General features: G+C 43.6%; 1 protein-coding gene across 2 annotated transcripts in view; it reads right to left on the minus strand.

The window, feature by feature from the left end:
- The window catches only part of PAPSS1 (3'-phosphoadenosine 5'-phosphosulfate synthase 1), an 81,856-nt gene extending 65,677 nt beyond the window's left edge, over positions 1-16,179 (minus strand). The window contains exons 1-2 of one of the 2 annotated variants that reach the window (XM_054030121.1): positions 15,964-16,179; positions 6,319-6,433 (exon numbers count right to left, since the gene is read on the minus strand). In XM_054030121.1, coding sequence (XP_053886096.1) covers positions 6,319-6,433; positions 15,964-16,023 — 175 coding nt within the window. In that variant the 5' untranslated portion in view covers positions 16,024-16,179. Of the gene's footprint in view, positions 1-6,318; positions 6,434-15,754; positions 15,889-15,963 lie in introns of those variants that run through there. The other variant, XM_054030122.1, reaches the window with a different exon arrangement.
- Between the last annotated feature and the right edge of the window lie 10,053 nt (positions 16,180-26,232).

Raw genomic sequence — 26,232 nt, forward strand, 5'->3', positions numbered from 1 at the left:
CTGCTGTTGTGTGTTCACACTGACAGCTGCCCGCGCAATAGCGTGCTCACACTTGCAGCGCTATTCGGAGCGGTGCACTCTGGGCAGCTATCCCACAAAGCACCTCTTTCTCTTTTGCCGCTAAGACTTGGGGGAAGGCAGAAGGGATTGCGGGGCATCCTGGGTTCTGTCCCAATGCCCCATGATGCATTGCTTTGCATCGCAGCAATCTCTGTGCTTCCATCCGCATTTGGCGCCATCTTTCAACGGTTTGTGTACTACACACCCTGCCCTACCTCTTTCAGGCTGCAGGAATGGATCCCAAGCTGTTGACTAGTATGCTGCTCACACTGACCAACATGTCACAAGTAGGGGTAGAGTTATTCCTTAAACTACAAAGACAAGAGGAGTGTGACATTGATCTTGCCACACATACTAGCTACGACACGAGATTACTTGTGGCATTCGTGGAGGTGCTGACCACAGTGGAACACTGCTTTTGGGCTCAGGAAACAAGCACAGAGTGATGGGATCACATCGTGATGCATGTCTGAGACGACTAGCAGTGGTTGCAGAACTTTCGCATGAGAAAAACCACATTCATGGGACTGTGTGATGAGCTTGCCCCAGCCCTGCGGCGCAAGGATATGAGAATGAGAAATGCCCTGCCGGTGGAGAAGCGCGTGGTGATTGCACTGTGGAAGCTGGCTACTCCAGATTGCTACCAATCGGTCGCTAACCAATTCGGAGTGAGAAAGTCAACTGTTGGGAGTCGTGTTGATAGAAGCGTGCAGGGCCATTAATCACATCCTGCTCCAAAAGACCGCAATTCCGGGCAACGTGTGTGACATTGTGGATGGCTTTGCACAAATGGGCTTCCCTAACTGTGGAAGGGCGATCGATGGCATGTACATTCCAATTTTGGCACCAAACCACCTAGCCACTGAGTACATTAATCGCAAGGGGTATTTCTCAATGGTTCTCCAAGCGCTTGTGGATCACCGTGGGCATTTCACAGACATTAATGCAGGCTGGTCCGGAAAGGTGCATGATACACGCATCTTTCGGAACACTGGCCTGTTCAAGAAGCTGCAAGGAAGGGCTTTCTTCCCTGACCAGAAGATCACTATAGGGGAAGTCAAAATGCCCATTGTGATCCTGGGAGACAGCCCCTACCCCTTAATGCCATGGCTCATGAAGCCGTACACAGAGCAACTTGACAGCAGCAAGGAGCAGTTCAACAAAAGACTGAGCAAGTGCAGAATGACTGTAGAGTGTGCATTTGGCCGTTTAAAAGCCCGCTGGCGATGCCTGTATGGAAAGCTGGACATGGCCGATGACAATATTCCTATGCTTATAGCCGCGTGCTGTACGCTCCAGAATATATGTGAAGGGAAGGGTGAAAGCTTCACTCAGGGCTGGACCGCAGAGGTTCAGCAGCTGGAGGCTGAGTTTGAACAGCCAGAGACCAGGGCTACTAGAAGGGCACAGCACGGGGCCATAGGGATCAGGGATGCTTTGGGGCAGCAATTTGAAGCTGAAAGCCTCTAATATTTGTTGCTATGCTCAGGATTGCAGTGCTTGTAATGCTAGGAGGTGATTGGAGCACATGATGCAAGAAGGGACCTTAACATAATCGTATGTTGCTTTGCAGGGCTCTTTTTGCTTTCACTTAATAGAATAAAGATTGCTTTCAAACCAACACAATTCTTTTATTGAAAGACAACAACCGGGAGGAGAGAGTCAAACGAAAATCATCGGCAGGGAGGTGATGGGGGAAGGGAAGGTCTCAAGAGGAGGAGGGGTCCCGGGACAGCTACAGATTTGTGTATGTCCAGGGATCATACTCAACCTTCTCCTTTGGAGTACAATGCAGCAGGTGCTGGACTTCAGCAGGGCCAAACTGCAGAGGGATGGGTGTTGAGTGCAGTGGGTAGTGGAAGTTCACAGTGGTGGACTGGGAGGAGTGGAATGCTGCGAGTAGAGTGTGGAGCCAGGAGGTTGATAACAGTGTGTTGGTGGTGTGTGTGTGTGTGTGTGTGTGCGTGCGTGGGGGGAGGGGGGTAAGCATGGGAAAGAGTTTTGCGACAGAAGCTGCAAGGGAGGGCAGGCGTGGAACTGCTCGGTTTGAAGAGCTAGTATCGCCTGGAGCGTGTCCGCTTGGCGCCCCATAACTGTTAAGAGCCGCTCTGTGGCTTCTTTCTGGTGTGTCGCTTTCTCCTTTCGGTCCCTCTTCTCGCTGTCCCGCCACTCCTTCCATTCTTTTTTCTTGGCGGCCGAGTGCATCATAACCTCACGCATAAAGTCCTCCTTAGTTCTTCTTGGCCCCTGCACAGCCATTCTGCCGCCGATAACAAAGAGGGAGGCTGTGCTCCCAAAGTGTTCTCTGAGAAGTTTAAATGCAACATTTTACAGAAGCAGTATTGTTTGCAACACAGACACTGTTTCAGTGCTTTAAAACACAGCCAGTACTCACACACCTGTCACTAACTGGCTGACCCCAGGCAAGCATACATGAGCCACAAAACCCTCAAAATGGTGCGTAGCTGCAGGGCCAGGGTAAATCACTGTTCCCAGACCCTGCCGTCCACTGGGCACGTGGCTCCTGGGCACTTAGGGAGAGCCAGCACTGTAGGGTGGGCCTGATAATCATTCCTGTCCCCACACTTTCCACAGGAGGTGACCATTATGTAAGATATCTCGCTGCTGAGGGTGACGAGGGAATCAAGGGAGGGTCTTCTCCAAGCCTGCAGCTACTGCCCTGGCACCTATGCAGCTAGCCTATGTGCAGCAATGGTCCCCCCACCCGTCACGGCAAAGTGACATGTGAAAGTTACCGTTAATGGGGCAAGAAACAAAGCAGCTCTGCCTAGGAATCTGTGGCAGCAGATTGCCCAGTATCCCCATGAGAGTTTCCTGGAGATCTCTGAGGGAGATTCCTGTGAAGTGAGAGAGTCAATCAACAGCCTGTTCCGCCGCTCAGACTAGGCATGAGTGGGAGACAAGCCTGCTTTCTGCAAACCTCCTGCCCCCAACAACTCGCTTCAGCAATTCCCAAAATCAGAGCCACTTACCAGGGGCCCCGTCTCCTGTTTGTGCTTCACCAAGATCGGACTGCTATGACTGGCTAGGCTCCTCCGGAGTAGAAAAGAGCTCCTGACTGCATGCATCTCTGGCCTCAGAGCCATCCTCTGCCTCTGGGTCCCCCTCCCCCTCTTCGTCAAGATTTCCTCCTCCTGACTCGGTCCACTCTTGACTGGCACAAGAGCCAACAAAATAGCCACAGGGTCCTTCGCAGGGGGAGGGGGGGTCGCCGAGTATCACATCCAGCTCTTTTTAGAACCGGCAGCTCGTTGGCGTAGTACCGGAGCGGCGGTTTGCCTCCCGCACCTCGTGGTAGGCATTCAGCAGCTCCCTCACTTTGACTCTGCACGGCAGTGCGTCCCGGTCATGACCCCTTTCTATCATGCATCTAGAAATCTGTCCGTAGGTATCATAATTCCAATGGCTGGAGCGCAGCTGTAACTGCACAGCCTCCTCTCCCCAAATGCCGATGAGGTCCAGCAGCTCAGCATTGCTCCAAGCAGGGGATTGCCTAGTGCGTGGAGCCGGCATGGCCACCTGGAAAGATGTGCTGAGACCCCTGCATGCATTACCGAGCAAACAGGAAGGGCACTTGCAAATTTGCAAAGCAGTGGGGCTGACGGTTCATCACCTGAAGGAAGGGTAGCAGAGTTCAAACCGATGGCCAGAGAGGTGAGAACAGGCATTGTGGGACACCTCCTGGAGGCCAATCACAGCGCTGTAATCACCATGGTGTCTACACTGGCACTGCAGCGCTGTAGCCGGCGCAGAAAACTCTCTTATCGGGGTGGTTTGTTTAGAGCGCTGCATCTGCGCAGTTTCTGCGCACTAAGTGGCTTGGCAGTGTGTACGCCTCGGGAGTTACAGCACTCAAACCTGCTTTACTGCGCACAAACTTGCCAGTGTAAACAGGGCCTTCTCCATCTTTATGTTTATGTTTATTTTTAAACAGACAATCGAGCTCAATGACCTTAGCTGATTGCAGCTGTGGAACCGAGAGCCCACCTCTCTCCATACCATAAATAGGCAGGAACCAAGCCAAGCCATTTAGGACTTTATAGATCAAAAGCCAACACCTTGAACTTCACTCTAAATCCAATGGGCAACCAGTGCAGTTCCCACAGCAATGATAAGTGGAGCTTCTTGAGAGTTAACAGGGTGCTGGATACTGCACCAGGTTATATTTGCAGCTGGATTTAGTGCCAGCGTTAATGCTGTCTAGCTGAAATTGTTCAACTAGTCCTCCTGTTACACTAATAAAATAATACCAACAGGATCTTATAAGAGGGATGAGGCAAAATGCCAGGTTTATTATAAATACAGATAAAGAGCAAGAAATCAGGATATGCAATTCAATATTATTTCACTACCATTCCTTATTCATTCACAAACTCATTCATACAAGTTCTGCATTTTTATAGTTACCAGCCTAGAGGTTGCTCATGGCAGAGTACTGGCCAGGTAGCCTGCACACAAGGGTGGAGCCGAGTCCTTGTCAGATGTGCATCCGATGCTCGTGGAGGGTGATTGCAGAACCCGACTCAAAGTTTTCAGTCTTTAGAGTCTGTTTTTATAGGATTTTATTCCTATGCCAGTCTGTGGGAATTGCTTCATCATGCTGTTACTGCATTTGAAGTGTTAATCACTCACTGTTCTCATGTTTGAAATGATAAATCCATCATGTAGATGGCACAGCAGTGACGGCTCCATGACGGCTGTCAGGTGTTTATCTTGTTCTTTCATCCTTGGGAGGATTCTGGTTTGCTCTCTGGGGGTCATCCGGTTATCTCCACTCTGCGCATTCTTCGGCCAATTGAGACTGAAGTTGTAATTCTTAGGCTGGCACTTCCCTGACCATTCATCCTTTATCTAAATCAAGCATCCATCCACATACATCCTCTATTTTAACATACATTTATCACTTATTACTTCACTAGCTCTTAACTTCTAAACAACTCTCAGGATGTTTCAAATCTACTTAAACTTTAACATACATAGCAAACAAGTTAAAAGTTACCAAGAGTGGGAAGCTGTGTTCTGTTTTGAAGAACAATTACAGTTGTTTTTGCAAAGCCTTATCACTCTTTGAGAACAGACTTTCTGTCTTAGGATGTGTTAACACAATTAGCAGTTTGGCCTTGCATGTTTCTCAGAGAGAGGGAGAGACACAGAAATGAGAAAGCAAGAGGCCTATTCTGTTACCAATACCTTGGAGTTTAAGCTGTGGGGAATTCAATCTTACCCCTCGTCTCTCATGGCCTCAGACCTGTTATACACATACATTTTATGGTCCTAATACAGAAATTCCCTGATATGGTCCAACATTCCCACAAGAGTGTTGTAATATACTGGTAGCCTTTTAAAACTCCCATAATGCACCGCTTCTGGGAGTTGTGCTGAGAAGTGAGGGATAGGATTAGGTACCTAGACAAATCTGCAACTGAAGCAGTTTAAAACAGTATTAAGTGTGGACATAAAGCAAATATGTAGGGGTATAAACAATGATCCATTTGGATTTAAACCACTGCAGTACAATGGGTTAATTTACACATAGTTCAACTCTGCTGTAGAAAATGCCCCAGCAGCACAGGTAATATGCTGCTTTAATAATGAGTCTGATAAAAAAAAAAATACTGATTCAGTTAAGAGAGACAGAAATCCAAAGCCAGAGTAAAGGAAAAATCTTGAAAAAAAACATTAAAAAGGACATTACAAAAGTGAAAAAGAATGATTCAACGGTGCCATTTAAAATGATATTGTGAAGAAAGTGCTTGATCCTGACATGATGCTGTCTTATTTACACAAATGTAAGCTGATATTCGGCCTACTCAAAATCATGTTAAAAGCAGAAAGACCATTTTACAGTCTGTCCTACAGTAATTTCCTGCAAGCCTGACCAGGATCCCACTACACAGATTTATAGAGAAACATTTGCTCTCCTACACGAACTTTTTGTATTTTATGAGACCTGTGATTCTACAGAACACTTCCCTTCCAAGAACCTCTCTTTTAAAAAAAAAAAAAAAGGACTGAATATCTCCTTTTACAGGAAACACTCAGCTCTCTCTAGGACACAAGCAAACCTTTCCCTACTCTATGACTGTGAAGTCAATAAACTAGCAGTAGCCCTTTGTTTTAATCTAAGCCTCAGACCCACATTTAGCAAGAAAAAGCTGAAAAGAAGAAAAAGAGAAGATAGAATGGGCAAACAAAAAAGAAAAGCTTCATAAATCCATGCACAGGGTTTGACTGTACCTGTTAACCAGACTGTGCAGCCGCGAAAGCCACCTCTCGTCCCCACCACTTGGCCTCTCTTGCTCCTGCTGACATGATGGGCTTGATAAGTGACGTTGGTAGCTCTCTGCATTCCCTGCAGATAGGATAGTTATTAGGTTAAGTTAGTCTCCCTTTGTATGCATGAATGACAGTCAAACTAATAAAAGCAAAGATAACATTAAATCGATCCTCAGCTGCATAAAGACAAAGGGCACAAAGGAAGTTAAACAGACCTGTGTGGACTACATACATTGAACTCCCCACTTTCCACCATACAGATAGCTGGGCTAGTCAATTATTGCATGCAAATTTGACTGGCTAAAAATATGAGGTCAGATACTAAAACACCCTTATTTAGGTAATTAGAAAGCCAGTTAGATTTTTTTCAGCAGAACTGTATATTCTTTAGATTAAGAAGAAACTATTCTCACAGGATTGTAACAAGGTTCCCATTATAAGGCTTAATCTTGGCTCCTTTCTAAAAACCGCAAAAAGGGTCCTTTCCCCTGCAAACTGTGCACATGTGGTCTGATTTCCAGTTTTGCACTCAAACATCTAGACCACCCTGCCTTTAGGTTAATCTTCTTTCAACCTCTAGCATGCCTTCCACTATCATTCCAACCTAAATGTAGCACTTTGCCTATGGTCTTATAGCTATATGGTCTTCTGCCATAAGACAGTCAACCCCAAAGTGCTGGTGGTGTCTTGGAGACTTTGAAGGGCAGGGCTGAAATTCTCTGCCTTCTCCACAAGCAAGGCAATGTCAGTGGCATAGTCTTGATTTGTGGACACTTCTTGGCCAGCCTCAACACATGGAGCGGCAAGCCCTAACATCCAGTCAGCTGCTCAACAGAAAAGTGCTAGGGTTAGAATGCATCCCTGCTGCACACCTGAGATTGTGTTGAAACGCAGCAAAAGCGATGAATCAAAGGGCACTCCTCACACTAGTACTGGTGTGAAGATTGCGTGCCAGGCTTAGCAAAACATCTAGAATGCCAACTCCTTTCAGTCTGAGCCCAAGTGATGACCTGTCAACCAAACTGAACACTGCTTTGATACCAATAAATGCCATGTGAAGCAGGAGGTTAAATTCACAGCACAGCTCAGCCAGGAGCCGGAGGATAGGGACAGCTTCCAGTGTCAATCAGGTGAAACCTGATTTCTGTGGATGACAATGTCTGTCATGGAGCAGCTGCATCCTACTAAACAGAATGAGGCCAAAGACCTTTCCAGGCACTGATAACAATGAGATCAGCCTACAGTTGCCAGACTCGGTGCGAGATTCTTAGCCCTTGTACAGGGACACTATGATGCCAACTTTCCATTCTGGTGGCAATTTGTCTGATGCCCACACTTTTAAGAACAGGCGATGCAAGCCGATGCTCATTGATTCCAAGGCACTTTTGAGTAGCTCAGATGGAATACCATCAGGTTCAGCAGCACTTCCATTCTGCAACTTTAGGAAGGCCTTTCGTACTTCCTCAAGTGACAGAGGATCAGTGTTTTCCCCTAGGTCTGCAGCCACGCGGTTTACCAGATCACACAGCTCTGGACAGTTGTCAGCAGGTGTGTGGATCAATACACTTTCCTAATATATTTTCCATCTGTCCAGGACATCGTTTGTTGATGAGAAAGGATTACGGGGAGAAGGGTTAATAGCTTTGGCCAAGGCCCTTTATAAAGAATTATTTTATAATATAAATAGCCTACTTATATCGCACTGTAAGCATGTGCAACACAATCTAGTCGGAAAAGAAGACATTCCTGCCATGGTGACCTTACAATCTAAGGCCCTAAACCAGCAGAGTGATCAGCATGGGCGGTCCCTTAAATTCAGTGGGATTTCACAGTGGGCGTAGAGGACTGCTCACGTGAATCAGTGCAAGATTGAGGCCTAAATTAGGTAATTAGACAACAGATCATAAGAGATATGACAATAAAGGGGAAAAACAAAAACACAAAGCACCTTAGAAAAGGATTCTCAAAAAATGCTGAATTTGCTTAATTAAACACACTGACATTACTAAATTCACTTTCTGGATTCAGCAATTTGTTAGTTTTAAAGTGAGGTTTATGGAGGACAGGTAGTTTGGAGTCCAAAGTGAGATGCTTAATTAGGAGAAGTTCAGAGATATGATACAGAATACTAAAAATGTGCACTGCAGAAACAATAATGGGAAAATACCAACCATCCACATTTAGTATGTTCATGACCACTTTGCTCTTAGGCCATGTCTACACTTACCGGTAGATCGGCACTGCTGTGATCGATGCAGCGGGTGTCAATTTAGCAGGTCTGGTGAAAACAAACTAAGTCAATGGCATAGCGCTCTCCCATTGACTTCTATCCTCCACCTTGCCGAGAAGCATAAGGTAAGTCAGCGGGAGAGCGTCTCCCGTCGACACAGCGTGGTGTAGATACCATTATAAGTCAACCTAAGCTATGTCAACTTCAGTTACGTTATTCACATAACTGGAGTAGCATAACTTATGTTGACTTATCGCGGTAGTATAGACAAGGCCTTACTTTTGCTTCAGATATCTTCAATGGCATGGGAAACCTTATTCCCCTGCTACATACATCTCGCACAGTCTCAGCTTGGGGGGGGGGGGACAAGTGGGAAGCAACACACAAGCACCTTCTTTAACAATAACCTGAAGTATTAAAAAAAATTAATATTTTCCCTCAGTTGTATGTACAGAAAGACCCCGTTTAATCTATTAAAAGAAGCATTTATTCATTCATTCATTATCACTATTTCCAGTGGTACACACAATGCCATCCTCATTCTCACTTTCCCCTATCCCCCAACACACTCAAAAATACCTTTCAAAACAAAAACCCAGGGCACACTATTCCAGTGCTTCTGCTGCTGGCTCTCCCAAGCTGCAGCAGCAGAAGTCATATCAGTTTTCCCTGGTGTTCTAGAGAAAGCTGTAGGCAGCAATGAAAATGACAAAGATCAGGTCATTATCATTCTGCTGCTGCTTGAAAGAACTGTGAGCTGCAGCAGAAAGAGGTGGTGGAGTCATGTGCTAGGGAGGAAGACTCAAAATCAGAGTCTGGCCAAGGATAAATTAGCAGAGACACTCCACAAGCAGAAAGCTGAGGGAGTGGAGAAGAGACACACACACACACACACACCCAGCACAGCAGCCAGCAGGCTCTGTGGGTGTACTTTCAGTGTCAAAAACCTACCGGGTGGCACCTATGAGTCAGGAAACCATAAAAAGGTTCCAAAGGTTATGAATCCCAGAATACATCCCTTTCCTAACAACACAACTCATTTTTCATTTTGCAGTTCACCTTTAAAACCAAAGGGCTCAATACTATTCCTTCTCAAGTAAATGACAAAACCCGCATAACTCCATATGAGAGCTGAATCTGGACTAAATCTCTTGAGAGCAGCTTTTAATACAGAGTTGCCCTAAGATTTAATGACTTTGTTAATTTGTTCTCAATTGAACATAATTGGGAAATTAAGCCGGTTTTGATGCAATACAAATTTTCCTAGTGTAGACAGCCTACCACCAAATTGTGCAGCCGGTGCTACAGAAAACAGGATTATTGATAGTGAATGATTCACAGTAGCCTCAGTAGCTCTAGCACCATTGCCCTAAATAATGGAAAATTACCTCCCTTTCTGTACCACATCTTAACCTTGGCTTGTTTATTTTGCAGTCTATACTTGGGCATGTTGCATTATGTTTGACAAACTATGATTCTCTAGCATTTTTGGCTGGAAAAGGGAAGGGTTGGGAGAGCTGACATAGACCTCTGTGTTCAGCTTGATTTTTGGTGACGAATTTTCAACATCTGAACACTTGGGAGATTTAAATATCGCCAGAACAAAAAGGTTTTTCAATAATTCTGTGGGCATGTTTTCCAGCTGACCTCAGGGCTCCAGAAATTTACCAATCATATGAGTCAGAGGAATAAACCAACCAGCTAGTAACAGCACAAAAAAAGAGAGGGGAGTAAGATGTGAGGCAATGACTACCAGCCTGATCCACAGCAACAGCTCTAGGCTTAGGATCAGCTGCTTGGGAAAGTTGAGCAAAACTGTCATGATTCCTGCCAGTTTTAATGCTGCCCATAGGGTTGCACTGAAATGCAAAAGCGTCCAGTCAATCTTACTGTGCTAGCAAAACTAAGAGCAGCCGCAGGAACACTAGGGCTGTTGTTTTTTCTAATTAAAGATAATAATAGTGCACCAATGCACCGTTGAATTTTTGTTAAATGAAAGTTTGAATTTCACACTAACTAATGGTTCAGACTTCTTCAGTTTCCATGTAAGATTCCCACTTGAAAAGTAAGCAAGTGGGTTTCCCAATTCTTGCTCTATCTGCCTGCAGAAGTTAACAAGGAGGCTTTTATAAAGCTACAACCAATGTATTAATTCAGTAGCCAGACAACTTTGGAATAGATTCAAGAAACAAACTAGTTCAGGTACATATAATAAATTGGAGATACTCCAGAAAGCTGATTGGCTAGACTCACTTCCTGATTTCAAAGAAGAAAAAAATATGTATTTGGAACAGCTGGCACTGCAGTAGAGGAGAACAAGAGTATCCATTCAGTCCTGCCCACCCAGTCGCGTTTAACAGAAATAAGCCATTCACTTGTGAAAGAGTAAATGTTCCAATAGACCCACACTATAAATACTGATTTTCCAAAAAATGTTTATATACCATTGATACAAAAATATCTATACAACAACCTGGAAATATTACATTCCTTCATTACAAGGACGATAAAACAAGGACATCCCAGTCTGAATACTTCAAAATAATTTTCTTTTGTAAGGAAAAAGTCTCAGAGAAGCATGTAACATACACTTACTATCTTAGGTAAACATACTCATAACACTTACACATTATTTATTTAAAGTGGGATTTTCTAAAGCTTGTAAGTCACTGAAGTTCAATAAGACTTGTGTTCTTAAGTCACTTGGGTGCTTTTGGAAATCCTACTTTTGGAATCTTAAAGTTACGCAAATCAATATTACTGTTGCACTAATCCGCAATATGCAATATTTTTAATTTTGCATATCACACTTAAATGTTATGAAAAATTAACAATCACTTAAAATGTGCAGTTTTCCAAAATATTAAGTTGATTTTAAATGTAAAATTTCAAATTATAGTCTGAAGGGTTGCAAAAAGACCAAAAAGTGCTAAAATAATAAGTACACAAATTCTAAAGACAGTCAGTTTTTTTGGTTCTACTTGAAGACAGTGTTTCCTGGCAATAAGTTTATGTACGTCTAATTTCAGTCTGAAGAAGTGAATAGTTAATTTATTCAGGGATTTATATTTTATAATATAAATGCTGAGAAAGCCTTTATGTATATCAAAATGAATGGTGCCAATATAATAAGGTTTATCTACAGATGTGAATCAACACTGAAGGAATATACTTAGATTTATATAAATGAGCCATTCTTGTTGGCCAAATTCAGCAGCACCTTTATACTATAAGATTTTTAATCGCCTAAAGGCCATAAATGCAACACTGCCACTGTTACTGGGCTTATGTACTGCTGTTCCTCCGTGAGACCCCAAGAAGTATACCCCAAGACAGGTGTCAGGGTTGCTCTCTCCTAAGGTTGAATTCTACACATTGGCTACTCTTGGACCAGGCCCTGGGCTACAGCTTGCTGGGTACCAACCATGAATACTTCTGCAGGTCCAACTGAGATTTAGAATCTACAAGAGTTTCCCTTCGGAAGCCCATGACAGCAGCCGATTAAAGTGAATGAACAACAACTTCAACACAGGTTTCAGAGTAGCAGCCGTGTTAGTCTGTATCAGCAAAAACAATGAGGAGTACTTGTGGCATCTTAGAGACTAACAAATTTATTTGGCCATAAGCTTTTGTGGGCTAAAACCCACTTCATCAGATGCATGGAGTGGAAGAAAACAGTAGGCAGGTATATCTACACAGTACATGAAAAGATGGGAGTTCCCTTACCAAGTGGGGGGTCAGTGCTAACGAGACAATTCAATTAAAGTGGAAGTGGGCTATTCTCAACAGTAGAATACCAAGGGAGGAAAAATCACTTTTGTAGTGGTAATGAGGCCAATGTAAACAGGATGGCCCATTTCAAACAATTGACAAGAAGGTGTGAGTAACAGTAGGGGGAAATTAGTATGGGGAAATTAGTTTTTGTCATGACCCATCCACTCCCAATCTTTATTCAGTCCTAATTTGATGGTGTCCAGTCTGGCAAATTAATTCCAATTCTGTAGTTTCTCATTGGAGTCTGTTGAACTAGCCCACCTCCACTTTAATTGAATTGTCTCATTAGCACTGACCCCCCAGTTGGTAAGGTAACTCCCATCTTTTCATGTACTGTGTAGATATACCTGCCTACTGTTTTCTTCCACTCCGTGCATCTGATGAAGTGGATTTTAGCCCACGAAAGCTTATGCCCAAATGAATTTGTTAGTCTCCAAGGTTCCACAAGTACTCCTCGTTGTTTTAACTTCAACACAAAGTATTGTTTATTCTTTTGCCCAACAGTACACAGCAAGCAGAGCCAAGATATAAAACAACAGAGTCGGTCACTTGTATTTCCTTACCTAAGCTCAATCACTCTATCCCTATAATTCAGGCAGATCTAGCTTATTTCCCCTCTCTGAATTGGGAGAAACAGCCTGCACCACGTTCAACATGTTCCTTCAGTCTGAGTGAGTTTTCCCAAACCATCAACTTTTTCCACTGATACACCCAGGTAGCTTCTTTCAGCTCATCCAAAAAAATCCCATACAGGTTGAATCTTGCCCCATTGATGGCTCAGCCATTGTTATCCCAGGCCAGGTCTACACTGCAATTACAGGCCACATCTACACTGTACCAGCTGACTTGGGCTCATGGAGCTTGGAATAAGGGGCTGTTTAACTGCCTTCAGGCTTGAACTGGAGCCCATGCTCTGGGAAGCTTCCCACCTCTGTGGCACACTGCACAATTGGTCAACATATCAATATAGGAGATTGATGAACGTAGTAGGACCTTAAAGAAACAAGTATGTTTTTAAGTATCATGCTGACTTCCACAATAACTTGGCTTAGGGGAACATCCAGCACATATTGGTGAAGTTAATAGCATTTGCTACTTTACCTTTGCAGGTTAGTCACATCACCACAGTTAATTATTACACAGTACTAGAGAAAACTCAACAATGTACTTGGACTATTAATATTAGCTGTTTTAATGAATAAAAACATTGCTAAAATTAAGTGACATGGCTGAGGTAAATTTGCCCCTGACAATTTAGATTTGGTAAGCAAGTGACTTTATACAACCCTAAAACCACAGACATGGGGGAGGACAGTGTTAAAATTCCAGATGAGACCAAAACAAAAACATCCCCAGCAATGTTTATAACTCGGGCAATGAACTGACCCAGGAAAAAGTGAAACTGTCTATAAAACAAAGATAAGAGTGATTAGCCTTACATATCTTTTCAGGTAAATAAAACACCAGCAGGAACAGTAACCAGTAGGTTGGGTTTTTTTTTTTTAATGTTTTAAAAACATATGGAGTTGCTAGTAATTTGTTTTGTTTTGTTTTTTTTAAATATTTGATTTTAACCAGTATTCCCTTAATGCCACTGCCCAGAATGTCATAAAATACTAGGTTTTAGAGTGATAGCCGTGTTAGTCCATATCAGCAAAAACAATGAGGAGTCCTTGTGGCACTTTAGAGACTAACAAATTTATTTGGCATAAGCTTTTGTGGGCTAAAACCCACTATGATGAAGTGGGTTTTAGCCCACAAAAGCTTATGCCCAAATAAATTTGTTAGTCTCTAAAGTGCCACAAGGACTCCTCATAAAATACTACACCTCTACCCCGATATAACACTGTCCTCGGGAGCCAAAAAAAAAAAATCTTACCGCGTTGCAGGTGAAACCGCGTTATATTGAACTTGCTTTGATCCGCTGGAGTACGCAACCCCGCCCCCCCGGAGTGCTGCTTTACCGCGTTATATCCAAATTCGTGTTATATCGGGTCACGGTATACAGAGGTGTAGGTGAAGACAAAGAACAAAATTCATTCTTACATTAACCCATTGCAGTCAATTACAACAATGATTTTGGATCAGAGGGTTCTCCTACACTAGAAGCCAGAATAACTGAACATAAACAGTTTAAGAGCAAAAGATTAAAAATATATGTCATGTGTTCCTCATTCTTGACACAGAATTAAGAACTTCCAACAATTTGATGCAACAAGTTAGTACGGAAACAACTTACAGGCACATGTTCTGACCAACAGTATTATCTCTAAATAATACTGAAGGAAAGAGTTGAACATCAAACAATTTAGGAACAGAGATCCCACCTGTTTTATCTAACATTCATGTGGTCCTACATCAAGACTTACTAGTTTTCAATTTTGAAGTTTCCTTACCAAAAGGAATTTGTAGGACACTACAGAGCAATACTTCGACACTAGTTGCTTGATTATTTCTACAATATTAATGGTATAGTAAAAAAATATTACTTATTATGGCAAGGAATAGAGGCCAATCTCTCCAAATAACATCTGCTTAAATATAGAATTATTTTCAAACTCCCAATCATTTTCACACACTGTACCAAAAAATAACATAAGTGTTCTCAGGGAAGGCTTCTTCTTTCTCCCTGGTTTGCTAGACTTTGGCCTGCACTGTAAATTGATCTGCCCATATGCCCACACCTCTATGAATAAGAACCATAGTTTTCGTTGTTTGGCTTAAATCTTATTTTGACAGTTTTCCATTTAGCCACCACATTACAAAGAACCTCAGTCTTAAGCTGCCCCAGATTTATGAATGGTTACGTTGTACATTGAGTCAAGTATCAGAAGGGTAGCCGTGTTAGTCTGGATCTGTAAAAAGCAACAGAGAGCCCTGTGGCACCTTTAAGACTAACAGATGTATTGGAGCATAAGCTTTCGTGGGTGAATGCCCACTTCGTCGGATGCATGCATGGATGTACATTGAATCCTTCACCTTTCCCTCTTCCAACATATCTGAAGCAGAGGAACCAAGGTGCAAAAGACAGGAGTGAAAGCCTGAAATCTGCATTTTTTCCTGTGCAAACCTCCCTTCCTACCTCTTCCCCCGAGCCCAACTTTCAAAACATAAAGAACGACCCCTGAAGGCAAAGCCCCAGGGAATGAAGAGATGTGCTGGTACCCAGTCTCACTCGCCTGGGGGAGGTAGACTTTCACGGGTATATTCATTTTAAGGCAACATTTACATTCTCTGGGTAGGGAGATTCTGACGTTTCAATGAGACATTTACAATCCGATTGCACCGCCACACCCTATCCCATCCAAGTACCAAGGATTCAAGTCACCGTCGCTCGAAACACCCCCCACCCCAGTGCAAACGGCACGCACATCCTCCCTCGCCACCCCTCACCTTTTGCAAAGGGCAGACCCAGCCTGTGCAATGGGGACCGCGAGCCGGGGACACAGGCTGCTGCTGCTGCCTCTCTCGAGCTCAGCAACTAGGTCTACAGATGAGCAATGCCACATCAGCAGCGGCAGACAGAGAGCCACCAGTTTCCCAATTTCTCTTCCTCCTCCCCCCGCCCCTGCGCTACTGGTGCAGCTCCCCAAGCCGCTCACCCAGCTTTGCACCGCGTTGCTCAACTTGACTTTCTTGCTCTGACTCCCAGGCCGTTCCATCGCCAGGAGAAGGGCGCGCGCGAGGGAGGGGGGGCTTCCAAACGGAGTGTGAGGGGTGAGTGGTGGAGAAGAGACTCTTCGAATGCTACCGGCTCGCGCTGAGCTCTCAGTTGCTCGTGCGCGAGCGCCAGCTGGGGGAGGAAGAGGCGGGCACGCGCCGAATCGCCGATACGGCAGAAGGGAGGAGCAGCCACGCGCGCACTAGCCTTCTGCTACGCACAGGGTAGAGAGCGCGCGCGCCGCTCGATTGTGACGCGCGAGAAGCCGGCTGTACCACACACACACACGAAAGGGAAGGGCAGGGGTGGGTTTGGGCGCTTCCGGTGTTGCCGCTCTAGCCCCACGGCCCTTTGCTCTTTTGTCCCCTAGAGCCGGGCAGGGGGGGAGACGGTGGGAGGCGCCAGGCCCGGGGGCAGAGGGAGGGAGTGCGATGGGTGATTGATGTGCTGCTGGTAGCCCAGGCCCAGCCTCACGCACATCCCCGGGGCAGCTGGCTGGGTCCCTCCAGCCTCCCCCCAAAGCAGCCTGGCTTGGGGGGCTGCCTAGAAATCCCTGCATAGGGAGTCGCCCCCTTATCCTCCCCAAGTCCCTGGCCTCAGGTGTGACCAGGGCCCAGACTGGGACCGCGGCACGGGGTTGTGCCAGCTCAGTGTAGCAGATATGGGGTCTCCCCATCAGCACACAGCATCACAGCTTAATGATTTAGTTGTACAAGTTGTATTGCAGTACTGCCAACAGCCATCAAGGCCCTGTGGGCAAGGCCCTGTACTTGCACCCAGTAAGAGATAGGGCCTGCATTGAGCTATGTACAATCAAAATAGACAAGACAAAGCTGGGAAGGGAACCAGAGGCAGAAAGGGGAAGTGAAGACATGCTGCCCTAACACCCGACTGTTGAACCACATTGTCATACCACATCAAGGATTTTTTGACACACGTTGCTTCACATCATCACCATGTTACATCATGACATGAAAACTTGTCACGACACATTGCACCATTGTCACATTACACTGTGACACCTTCTCACAGTGCATTGTAACATCATTTTGTTGCTGCACAATGTGTGATTCTGCTCTATTGTCCTCAGGTTATAGAATGACAGCAAGCTATATCCTGACAGCATGATATTTTAATATACCACCATCACTTTGCAATGCATTGTGCCAATGCAGTGTTAGGAATTTGTGACACACATTTGCCTCTTAAGACTGATTTACAAAAGTAGCAGCCCTATTTTGATTGTGCCCAAAAGAAGAAAAATGTTTTAAAAATGCATCTTAAAATGTTTATTTGTGATATCATCTGACATTCCATTAAAAGCTGGGGTTGTAGAGAATCTGAGGGCACTGATTCCTCACTGATGCCTATAAGGTCCAGCTTATGTAATTTGTACACCCATTAGAATGATGCATGCACCCAGCTATAGCTGGCCACCACTGCAAACAGGTGAAGAGGGAGTGGTGTGGCCAAGGGAACTTATAAAACAGGGAAAGAAGAAAAGCAAAAACATAACAAAAAGAAAATTAAAATAAAAGCAATCACTGAAGTGTTCCAGTGATAATATTATACTCTCACAGTGCCTGATCTTACTGAAGTCAAGACTGCATTGGACCCCTGCTTTTCTTTTGTTTTATATTCTAGGAACCTTTTCTTAATGGAAGTTGAAAAGAGAGAACTCACAGGTCCCTAAGCAACTGCTTTATCACTTGTGCTAAATGTAAGAGAAATGATAGTGACAATCTGTACTTGAATCACTGATATGTATTATATTTACTATATAAATTAGACATTTTACATATGTCTGTACATTGTATGTTATCTGACAAAGGCCCTGTTCTAAGGAGAATGTTTCACTCACAACTACAAGTTAGAAAGATACCTTCTCAGAGGTACCAACTTGCAAGATTTATGTATTCATCTAAAGTTTAAATCACTTAGGCAAGTGTAAGAGTTCTTTGAAATGGGAAAACTGTTGGAAATGTGCCCAGATAAATTATTAGCAAGTCAGAAATAAATAAACAATTAGCAAGTCAATATTAATAAATTTATGGAATTAGGAAATACATTTATTGTAATTGTGCACTGAGGTCTGAGTGAATGATAAGGTAACATCCAGCCTGCTAATGAAGAACTTAACACTGGGGATGGGGGGGGAGGGAAGCTTTTCAAGAACTATAAACAGATGATTCCTTGTTACTTAGGGACACATTGACCATGATAGAGATTAACAGTCACAGTCCTTGGATACTATCCTTGGATTAATGAGTCATCTCACACAGACTTCCATAGATTGACAGAGAAAGAGCATCCAGCTGCAGAACTAAGACTTAAAAATGTCCTTCTGTTTTACTACTAGGTTGAATTAGGTCAGGCCTAGTTAACTGTTTCCCAAACTGTTAGTCTAGCTACTATATTCAGCTTAATTTATGTTTGAGATTTTCTATTTATTTTCAATTGCATGCTGTGATGCTTCCACAGCGTACCCAGCATTGTGAGGTGCCTCGCTACCAGCTGCCCTTAGCATGAGGAAGCCTTACCTGTGCCTGCCATGGGTCAGCTCCCTGATTCCACTGGCCATGAGCAATGCCTCTTGACCTGCAGAAGCTCTGCTGTCCCTCTGCAAGTTAGCGATAACCATGCTCCAACCCTGGAGACCTCTGAGCAACCCCCTGGAGTGTCCAGCCCCTGGTCCCCTAAACACTCTCAGAATTCACAGGCCATCTGTGATGCATGGCTAGAAAGGGTTAAACATCCTGCAAAATAAATAACCCTCAAAAGACATGTGGGGAGATAATGTTTGTGTTTTTGTGTATTTACAGATGTATGAGTAGGGTGGACAATGTAATCAACAGTCCCCGTCTATGCTGTATTCTGATATCATTTAAATGAATTGTAAACATGGGATATCTCGGTATTGATCTCTATTTGAAATGCACCGTGAATGGTGGAGGAAAAAGCAAATGGCCTTATGTTAATTCGTATAGCTAAGTACCTGTGATGGACCTTCTTCAAAGTCATCCTAATTACCTTTTGTTCCCCGCCCCCCAACTTGTCAAAGAGGACAAGGAATTGTATAAAAGATCCTTGGGTCCTGATTCTGTAATCTCAGATCTGCTTAAACTTCATCAGGGGAAGGTTGAGTCGCAAGACTGAGGTCCCAATTATGCTGGTATGCACTGAATATGAGATTTGGGCATTGGACTATGACCTATGACCTGAATTCTAAAGGAACTCTTTGCAACTACAAAGCTCACCATCTCTGCTATGAATCTGAACCTCAATGAATTGAACTCATGTCTGTATGTATGTTGATCTTTTAACCATACTCTCTCTCTCTTGTTTTTTAATAAATTTTAGTTTAGTTAATAAGAATTGGCTGTAGCGTGTATTTGGGTAAGATCTGAAACATTCGTTAACCTGGGAGGTAATGTGTCTGAACCTTTGGGACTGGTAGAACCTTTTATTTTATATGATGAAATAAGGTTTACAAAAATTTTCATCATATTTGACGTGGGTACTTGGATGGAGGCCTGAGGCTGGATCACTTTAAGGGAACTGTGTTGTTTGGACTTCTGAGTAACCAGTAAGGTAATAAAGAAGCTGTTTTATGCTGGTTTGGTGAATCTAAGTATTGGACTATCCACCAGCTTTTGGGGGTTAGCCTGCCCCATTCTTTGCAGTTCACCCTAACTGAATGCCCATATCTGGCCCCCGCTAGGACCTTGGTCACACCATCATTCTATGAAGTTGTCAACAGTTAAAAACTGTTTAATGATCTCAGGCTATAAATGGATATACCACAGAGATATGGGATGAGTTTTAAAAACACTATTTATCCAGGAATATTATGGGGGCTCACTCTTAATTTTTAGAATGAATAAAATACTGGCTGAGCTCATTAGAAATGTTAAATGGTTATAAATTATATGCAAATAAGTTTTCCAAGTGGATTATATTGCTGGGAAGCAAAATATTAGAGCTAGTTTTCATCATACAATATATCCCTTTTCCTTGGTGGTCACTAGTGTAACACAGGATTAGAGCTATGAGGATTTAATGAGTCATCTTTCTCAAGACTACATCAGGTCTTTCAAAGCCCAGAAAGTGCTGGAATCCATCTCTCAGTGTCATAATCTAGCTTCCCTTTGAAAAGTGAGTTTTGGTATGCGTCTTACTTTAGAAAGTGGGTTTTCCATTTTTCACTTTACAAGATTTCTGAAATACTTTTTTTATTAATTCTACCATTGTAATATTGGTTGAGCAGGATGAATTAAAATGAACAATGAACTGCAAGGGAATACACACCTTTGTATAGGAAACTATTTTGACATTTGGAAAAAGGCTTATGTAGCTAATTGAAGAGGTTTTTTTTCCTATTCACTAAGATAGAAGAATCAGCAACAACCCTTCTTGGGAACATATTTAACTGACAAAAATAAAACATAAAAAAAAAAGACAGTTGCACATGTCCACTGCTATTTTATCACAGCAATCTGTCAGTTAGCAAAAGTGATGTTTTAGGTTATCCAACTATACCCTCATATGCAGATCATTTTAGGGTTTGTAAAACCCCTATTGAGAAATAGGAGGCTGTTTGGGTGGGGAAGTTGAGGGTTTGTGTGTTTGGAGTTTGTTCTACAATTAGTTTTCAAAACTATGTAGAAATTGGAGCCATAAGGGGAATCTAGCTAGGTGGTGCTTCTGTACACATGCTTGAAAAACCACAGCTCACAGGGAAAGGACAGCCTGCAAATTGCGACTCTCAGCCAAACCTCCGGCCCACCACACAGCCACATTCCAAGATGAGGGTACAGGAATGCATCTATACTTTTATCTTTCAGTGGGCCCTTGCATATTCCCCCAAATTTGTTGGTTAGCTTTGTCATAATCCTAGGCTAGTCGGTGCTACCCAAACTCAACGGAGTTCCAGGTAAGTGGAAAATGTGGAAGCTAAGGAATAGTCATACTCTGCAGCAGGCTCCCTTCAGGACATTGCCAGTTTCTGACTAGAAATCCATCATGAAGGTAATGTTGCTGAAAACATTAACTCCCACAGAGATCCCTCCAGAGCACCTGCTTGATATCCAGTACCAGCATATGCTAGAGTCATGATGCCAGTTTGCATGGGGGCTCACAGAGCAACATAAACAGGTAGGCCTCAGTATTCACAAAATTAGGAACCCATTTTCTTGAAGAGCCATTGGGTCTGCCAATTTAGAGAGTAATGCCTTCTGCAGCTTTGCAAATCCTTCACTTTAGAAAGAATCGGTAGAAGAAATGCAGCAATGAGAACCTTGTTTAATTAGTTTTCTGAGTCTTCTTTTATGGAACAATATTTATTTGTTAAACTGAGAGGGGAGATTTTGCAAAATATCAGACAACCATTTCTCAGTGTAATACCCAAGATAACTTCTTCCACTTGAATAAAGTTTACCAGAACATAACAGGGGCTGTGTCTGTGCTAGAAAGGTTGGGGCTTGTAGCTTACCATTAGTACTTATGCATTTTTCTCTGGGGGTATGTTAATTTAAAGGCCTAACAAACTTAATTTCTTTTTACATTATATATAAATTAATTGGAATTCCTCCGTCATGACATGACATGAAAAATCAAGCTGGCCAGATGCTGATCAGTGTATATCAGAAATGGAGAAACTTTATGAGCTTGAATAGAGTTATTCTGAATCAGTTCATGTTAAGTTTTCTGTTCTAGGGAAGAGTAAAATCTGAGTTTAGTGGTTAGGGGATATGGGAGACATGAATTCAGTTCTCTCTCTACAGAGGAAGAATCAATGAGTGGCGTCTGTCCCGCTCCCCACCTTTGGGGATTGGCTAGCTTTTCACAGTGTAAAATCAGGAACTAAGATGAGGACTCATGGGAGAAGGGTTTTGATGAGGGACCAAGGAAGTTGGCAAAGTAGGAAGAAAAATGCTGTCTGTTCACTGTCATGCTGCTTGGAGTGACTCACAACTTTCAGTACCTACCTCAGGGCAGACTGTCAAAAACAGGGCAGACACCCCAACTGCTGGTGTGTTCTATAATTAGATTTCACCAAGTCAGTAACAAATGTGAACTCCTGGATCACTGTAACAGTCTTACCATGGAGCCACAAATAGTCCACTTAGACTCTCCAGTCTATCTTGCCAGCCAGGCAAGCTAGACTTAGTCACTTACACCAAAAATTATAAACTATTCAGATCTTTTCCAGTCCCAAGAGACCAGTCACTTACCCCAGATCAATTGGTACCTAGATTTTACACCAAAGACAGCGCCTGAAGCCAATCCTAAAATAAACTAAGGTTTATTAACTAAGAAAAATAAATAAAAGCATTATTTATAGGTTAAAACAAGCAAACATACCCACAAATGAGTTGCAGTCTAAATCCTAAGGGTGACAGAATTGTAGTGATCTGTCAATTCAAAATGTCTTTCGGACCCACCCAGGGTAACCCCAGAGAATATCTGGCTTCAGTTTAGTGGCTCTGGCCCTGCGAGAGTTCAAACAGCAAAGAGATGGAAAACTTTCCTGTAACTTCCCCCCCACCCAGTGCCTGTCTGTCTAGAAGAACTATCAAAATGAGATGGGCCTTCAAGGAACATCTCAATACAAAGGATTGGGTAATGGCCCTATTGCACCTTGGAAATGCTATGTGCAAGGAAGCTGTCATAACTATAAAGGGAAGGGTAACAGCCCTCCTGTGTACAATACTATAAAATCCCTCCTGGCCAGAGACACCAAAATCCTTTTACCTGTAAAGGGTAAAGAAGCTCAGGTAACCTGGCTGACACCTGACCCAAAGGACCAATAAGGGAACAAGATACTTTCAAATCTTGGTAGGGGGAAGGTTTTTGTTTGTGCTCTTTGTTTTGGTTGTTGTTCACTCTTGGGACTAAGAGGGACCAGACATCAATCCAGGCTCTCCAAATCTTTCTGAACAAGTCTTTCATATTTCAGACTTGCAAGTACAGCCAGGCAAGGTGTGGTAGTTTTATCTTTGTTTTCTCAACTTGTAAATGTACCTTTTACTAGGGTGTTTACCTCTGTTTGCTGTAACTTTGAACCTAAGGCTAGAGGGGGGTCCTCTGGGCTCTTTAAGTAAAGTTATTTTCCATCCTGATTTTACAGAGATGATTTTTTACCTTTTTCTTTAATTAAAAGCCTTCTTTTTAAGAACCTGGTTAATTTTCCCTGTTTTTTAGATCCAAGGGGGCTGGATCTTGATCCACCAGGAGTTGGTGGGAGAGAGGAGGGGGGATGGTTAATTCCTCCTTGTTTTAAGATCCAAGGGGTTTGGATCTGTATTCACCGGGGAATTGGTGAAGAGTCTCTCAAGGCTACCCAGGGAAGGGAATTAGCACATTGGGAGTGGTGGCAGCAGACCAGATCTAAGCTGGTAGTTAAGCTTAAAAGTTTTCATGCAGGCCCCCACATCTGTACCCTAAAGTTCAGAGTGGGGAAGGAGCCTTGACAGAAGCGCTTCCTATGGACTTGGAGGCTGAATGAAGGAAATAAAACAATCTTCCCATCTGAGTTCACAGCAAACATTTTCAAAGTTATAAAGCAAAACTTACATATTTCCTTATAGCATGGAATACAGACATTGCAAATGCATGCAGCAACATTCTATAGAGTTTAAACACTAAAAACATTCTTATAAGACTAATACCTATTTTGAGCTAAATCCTCTTGTTTTAGTGCATAAGTGAACTGGTCTGGTCTCCAGCTATGAGCTTGTCAGTTCTTAGCTAATACCTGCCCTGCAGCCTTGGCAAAAACTGGCAGCTGGCCTGCCAGGGTCACACATTCTTACCACACTCCCCCTTTCGGAATGGAAAGCTGAGATGCTCTACTGTAAAGGGAAGAGACCAGCATTTATCCCTGTGATCCTTTCACTGTTCTCTCCTTCTCCCAACCTCTCCCCCTCCAATCTAGCTATTATCATGCCAATTCTCCTCAATACACCACAAATTCATCCACTCTAATCTTCATCCAGCTACACTCATCCCTGCCACCCCAATTGATTCCGATCCCAGCTCAGGTCTTCCCCCAAGTTGCCTCTGCTCCCTCCAATCCTACATCCTCAGCATCCATTTCCCACCAGACCCTTGCCTCCCACAGTCAACCCTCACATTCAGCCTTCTCAAACTCAAAAGCCTCTTTCCTCCTTAGTTTTAAGACACCCCAGGCTGAGAACACCTCTTTCTGCCCAACCTTCAACTTAAGACTCTTTCTCCTTCCCACCTCACCCTCTCCTCCCAGCTCTGAAACCTCTCCCCTTCTTTGTCATGGTGTCCAGTTTTCAACCGGAACACTCAGTTGAAAAGGGACCCTCCCCAGCCCAGTGCAAATGAGCAAGCGAGTGAGGGTGGGGAAGAGGGAGTGACGGAGGGAAGAGGGATGGAGTGAGCAGGTTGGGGCTTCGGAGAAGGGGCAGGGCAAGGGTGTTAGGTTTTGTGCGATTAGAAAGTTGACAACCCTATGACATTGTCTTATGATGACATTGCTTCCCTGTAATCTCACCATGGGGTTAACTGTTGGGAGTCACTCTTGAGAATGGGGAAGTTCAGGTAAAAGATTTGAGCTGGTAAAGAAGAGCATCCCACTCTGGCTTCATGTAAACACCAAAGACCATCACATTAGGCGAAGGGTGCTTGAAAGAAAGACAAGAAAGACTCAGCACAACTATCTGCCTTTTTTATTGAAACAGGAGGTGAACCAACTATGCTCCAACAATGGAACCAACTGTGATTAGAAGAGAATAAAGGTTAACTCCATAGCTAATGAAAGGGTGTCTGGACACAGGGATCTGTCTGTAAAATTAGAAACAGAGACACATGCAGAATTTTAACTCCAGATGTTTTACAGCTGTAATGATAGAATAAGTTACAGCTCTAAAATACACTAGGCCAGAAGAAAGATGCCTGCTTTGTGCCATGTGGCATTCAATACAGTGGAGCATCATTACTCCATTAGCCAGTGGGCTCTCAATGTGTATAAGAGGTGGGTCCCCCATCACAAATGCAAGATGGCTGACTGCAGCCATTTACCATGACAGGACATCAGGTTCTGGAGCTTGTCCACACATGAAAGTTACTTTGAAATAAGATAGTGTGTGAATTTAAAGCAGGATACATATTCTAGGATATCTCAAACCCTTCTTTATGTCTCTTGACATTGTGTATGTAGTATAGTTGTAGCCATGTCGGTCCCAGGATATTAGAGAGACAAGGTGGGTGAGGCAATATCTTTTATTGGACCAACTTGTTGGTAATAAGGTTATAACTTTATTGGACAGAAGATATTACCTCACTCACATTGTCTCTTATTCCCCTGGCAGTTATGTTCCCGGAAATGTCATTGGGCTTTAAAAACATGCAAGCGTGGCCCTGGGACTCGGTGAGATTAGGGGATAATTAAAAATTCACAAGAGAGCTACATTCAGGGAGTTGGCAATAGGAATGCAGATCCCTTTGCCCCTGGATTGGTAGTTCAAATCTTCCAACTATATTTGGTAGTGACCCAAAGTCAGTATACCATGTGAGAGCAGCTTTCTGTTTAAAGATGTTGAGCTGCAGAGGGAGCAAGTGAGCAGCTGATGCAGGGGAGTAGAGGTGGAGAGAGTGACAGATGTGCAGAGAGGAGCAACCAACTCTTGAGGATGAGCAGTGGAGATGCAAGCGGTAGTGGCACCACATAGCAGGAAGAGGTTGACCCTGAAAGGAGCAGATGACATAATGGAAGTAATAAGTTGCCCCTACTAAACATAAAAAAAGAGATTGGGCGGGCATGGTATTGAAGGTGAGTCCTTACTTGATTTTTTCTCCTCACCCAGCATCTCAACACATCCAAATAGACCATTAGATGCTACAGAGCACTCCTTGTGGAGGGTCTCATTTAATAACAGGAGAGCCAATGCAGACCCTTTGGAGTTCCCCTCTAACTGAACTTGGGTAACCTTTATAGGTCCAGGTGCTTGTTTACTAGTCAGGCACCTGGGACAGTCAGTTACCCTAGGTGGGACCTTGATAAGGCAGTCACAGGCAGACTGAGCCCTAACTCCCCATACAGCAGCTGCCCCATGACAGAGAGTTAGGCCTTGGCTACACTTACCAGCTAGTTCGACGGCTGGAAATCGAAGTTCTGGGTTCGACTTATCGCGTCCAGACTAGACGCGATAAGTCGAACCCGGAAGTGCTTGCCGTCGAC

This window comes from Malaclemys terrapin, chromosome 5, assembly GCF_027887155.1.
Source record: "Malaclemys terrapin pileata isolate rMalTer1 chromosome 5, rMalTer1.hap1, whole genome shotgun sequence".
NCBI lineage: Eukaryota > Metazoa > Chordata > Testudines > Emydidae > Malaclemys > Malaclemys terrapin.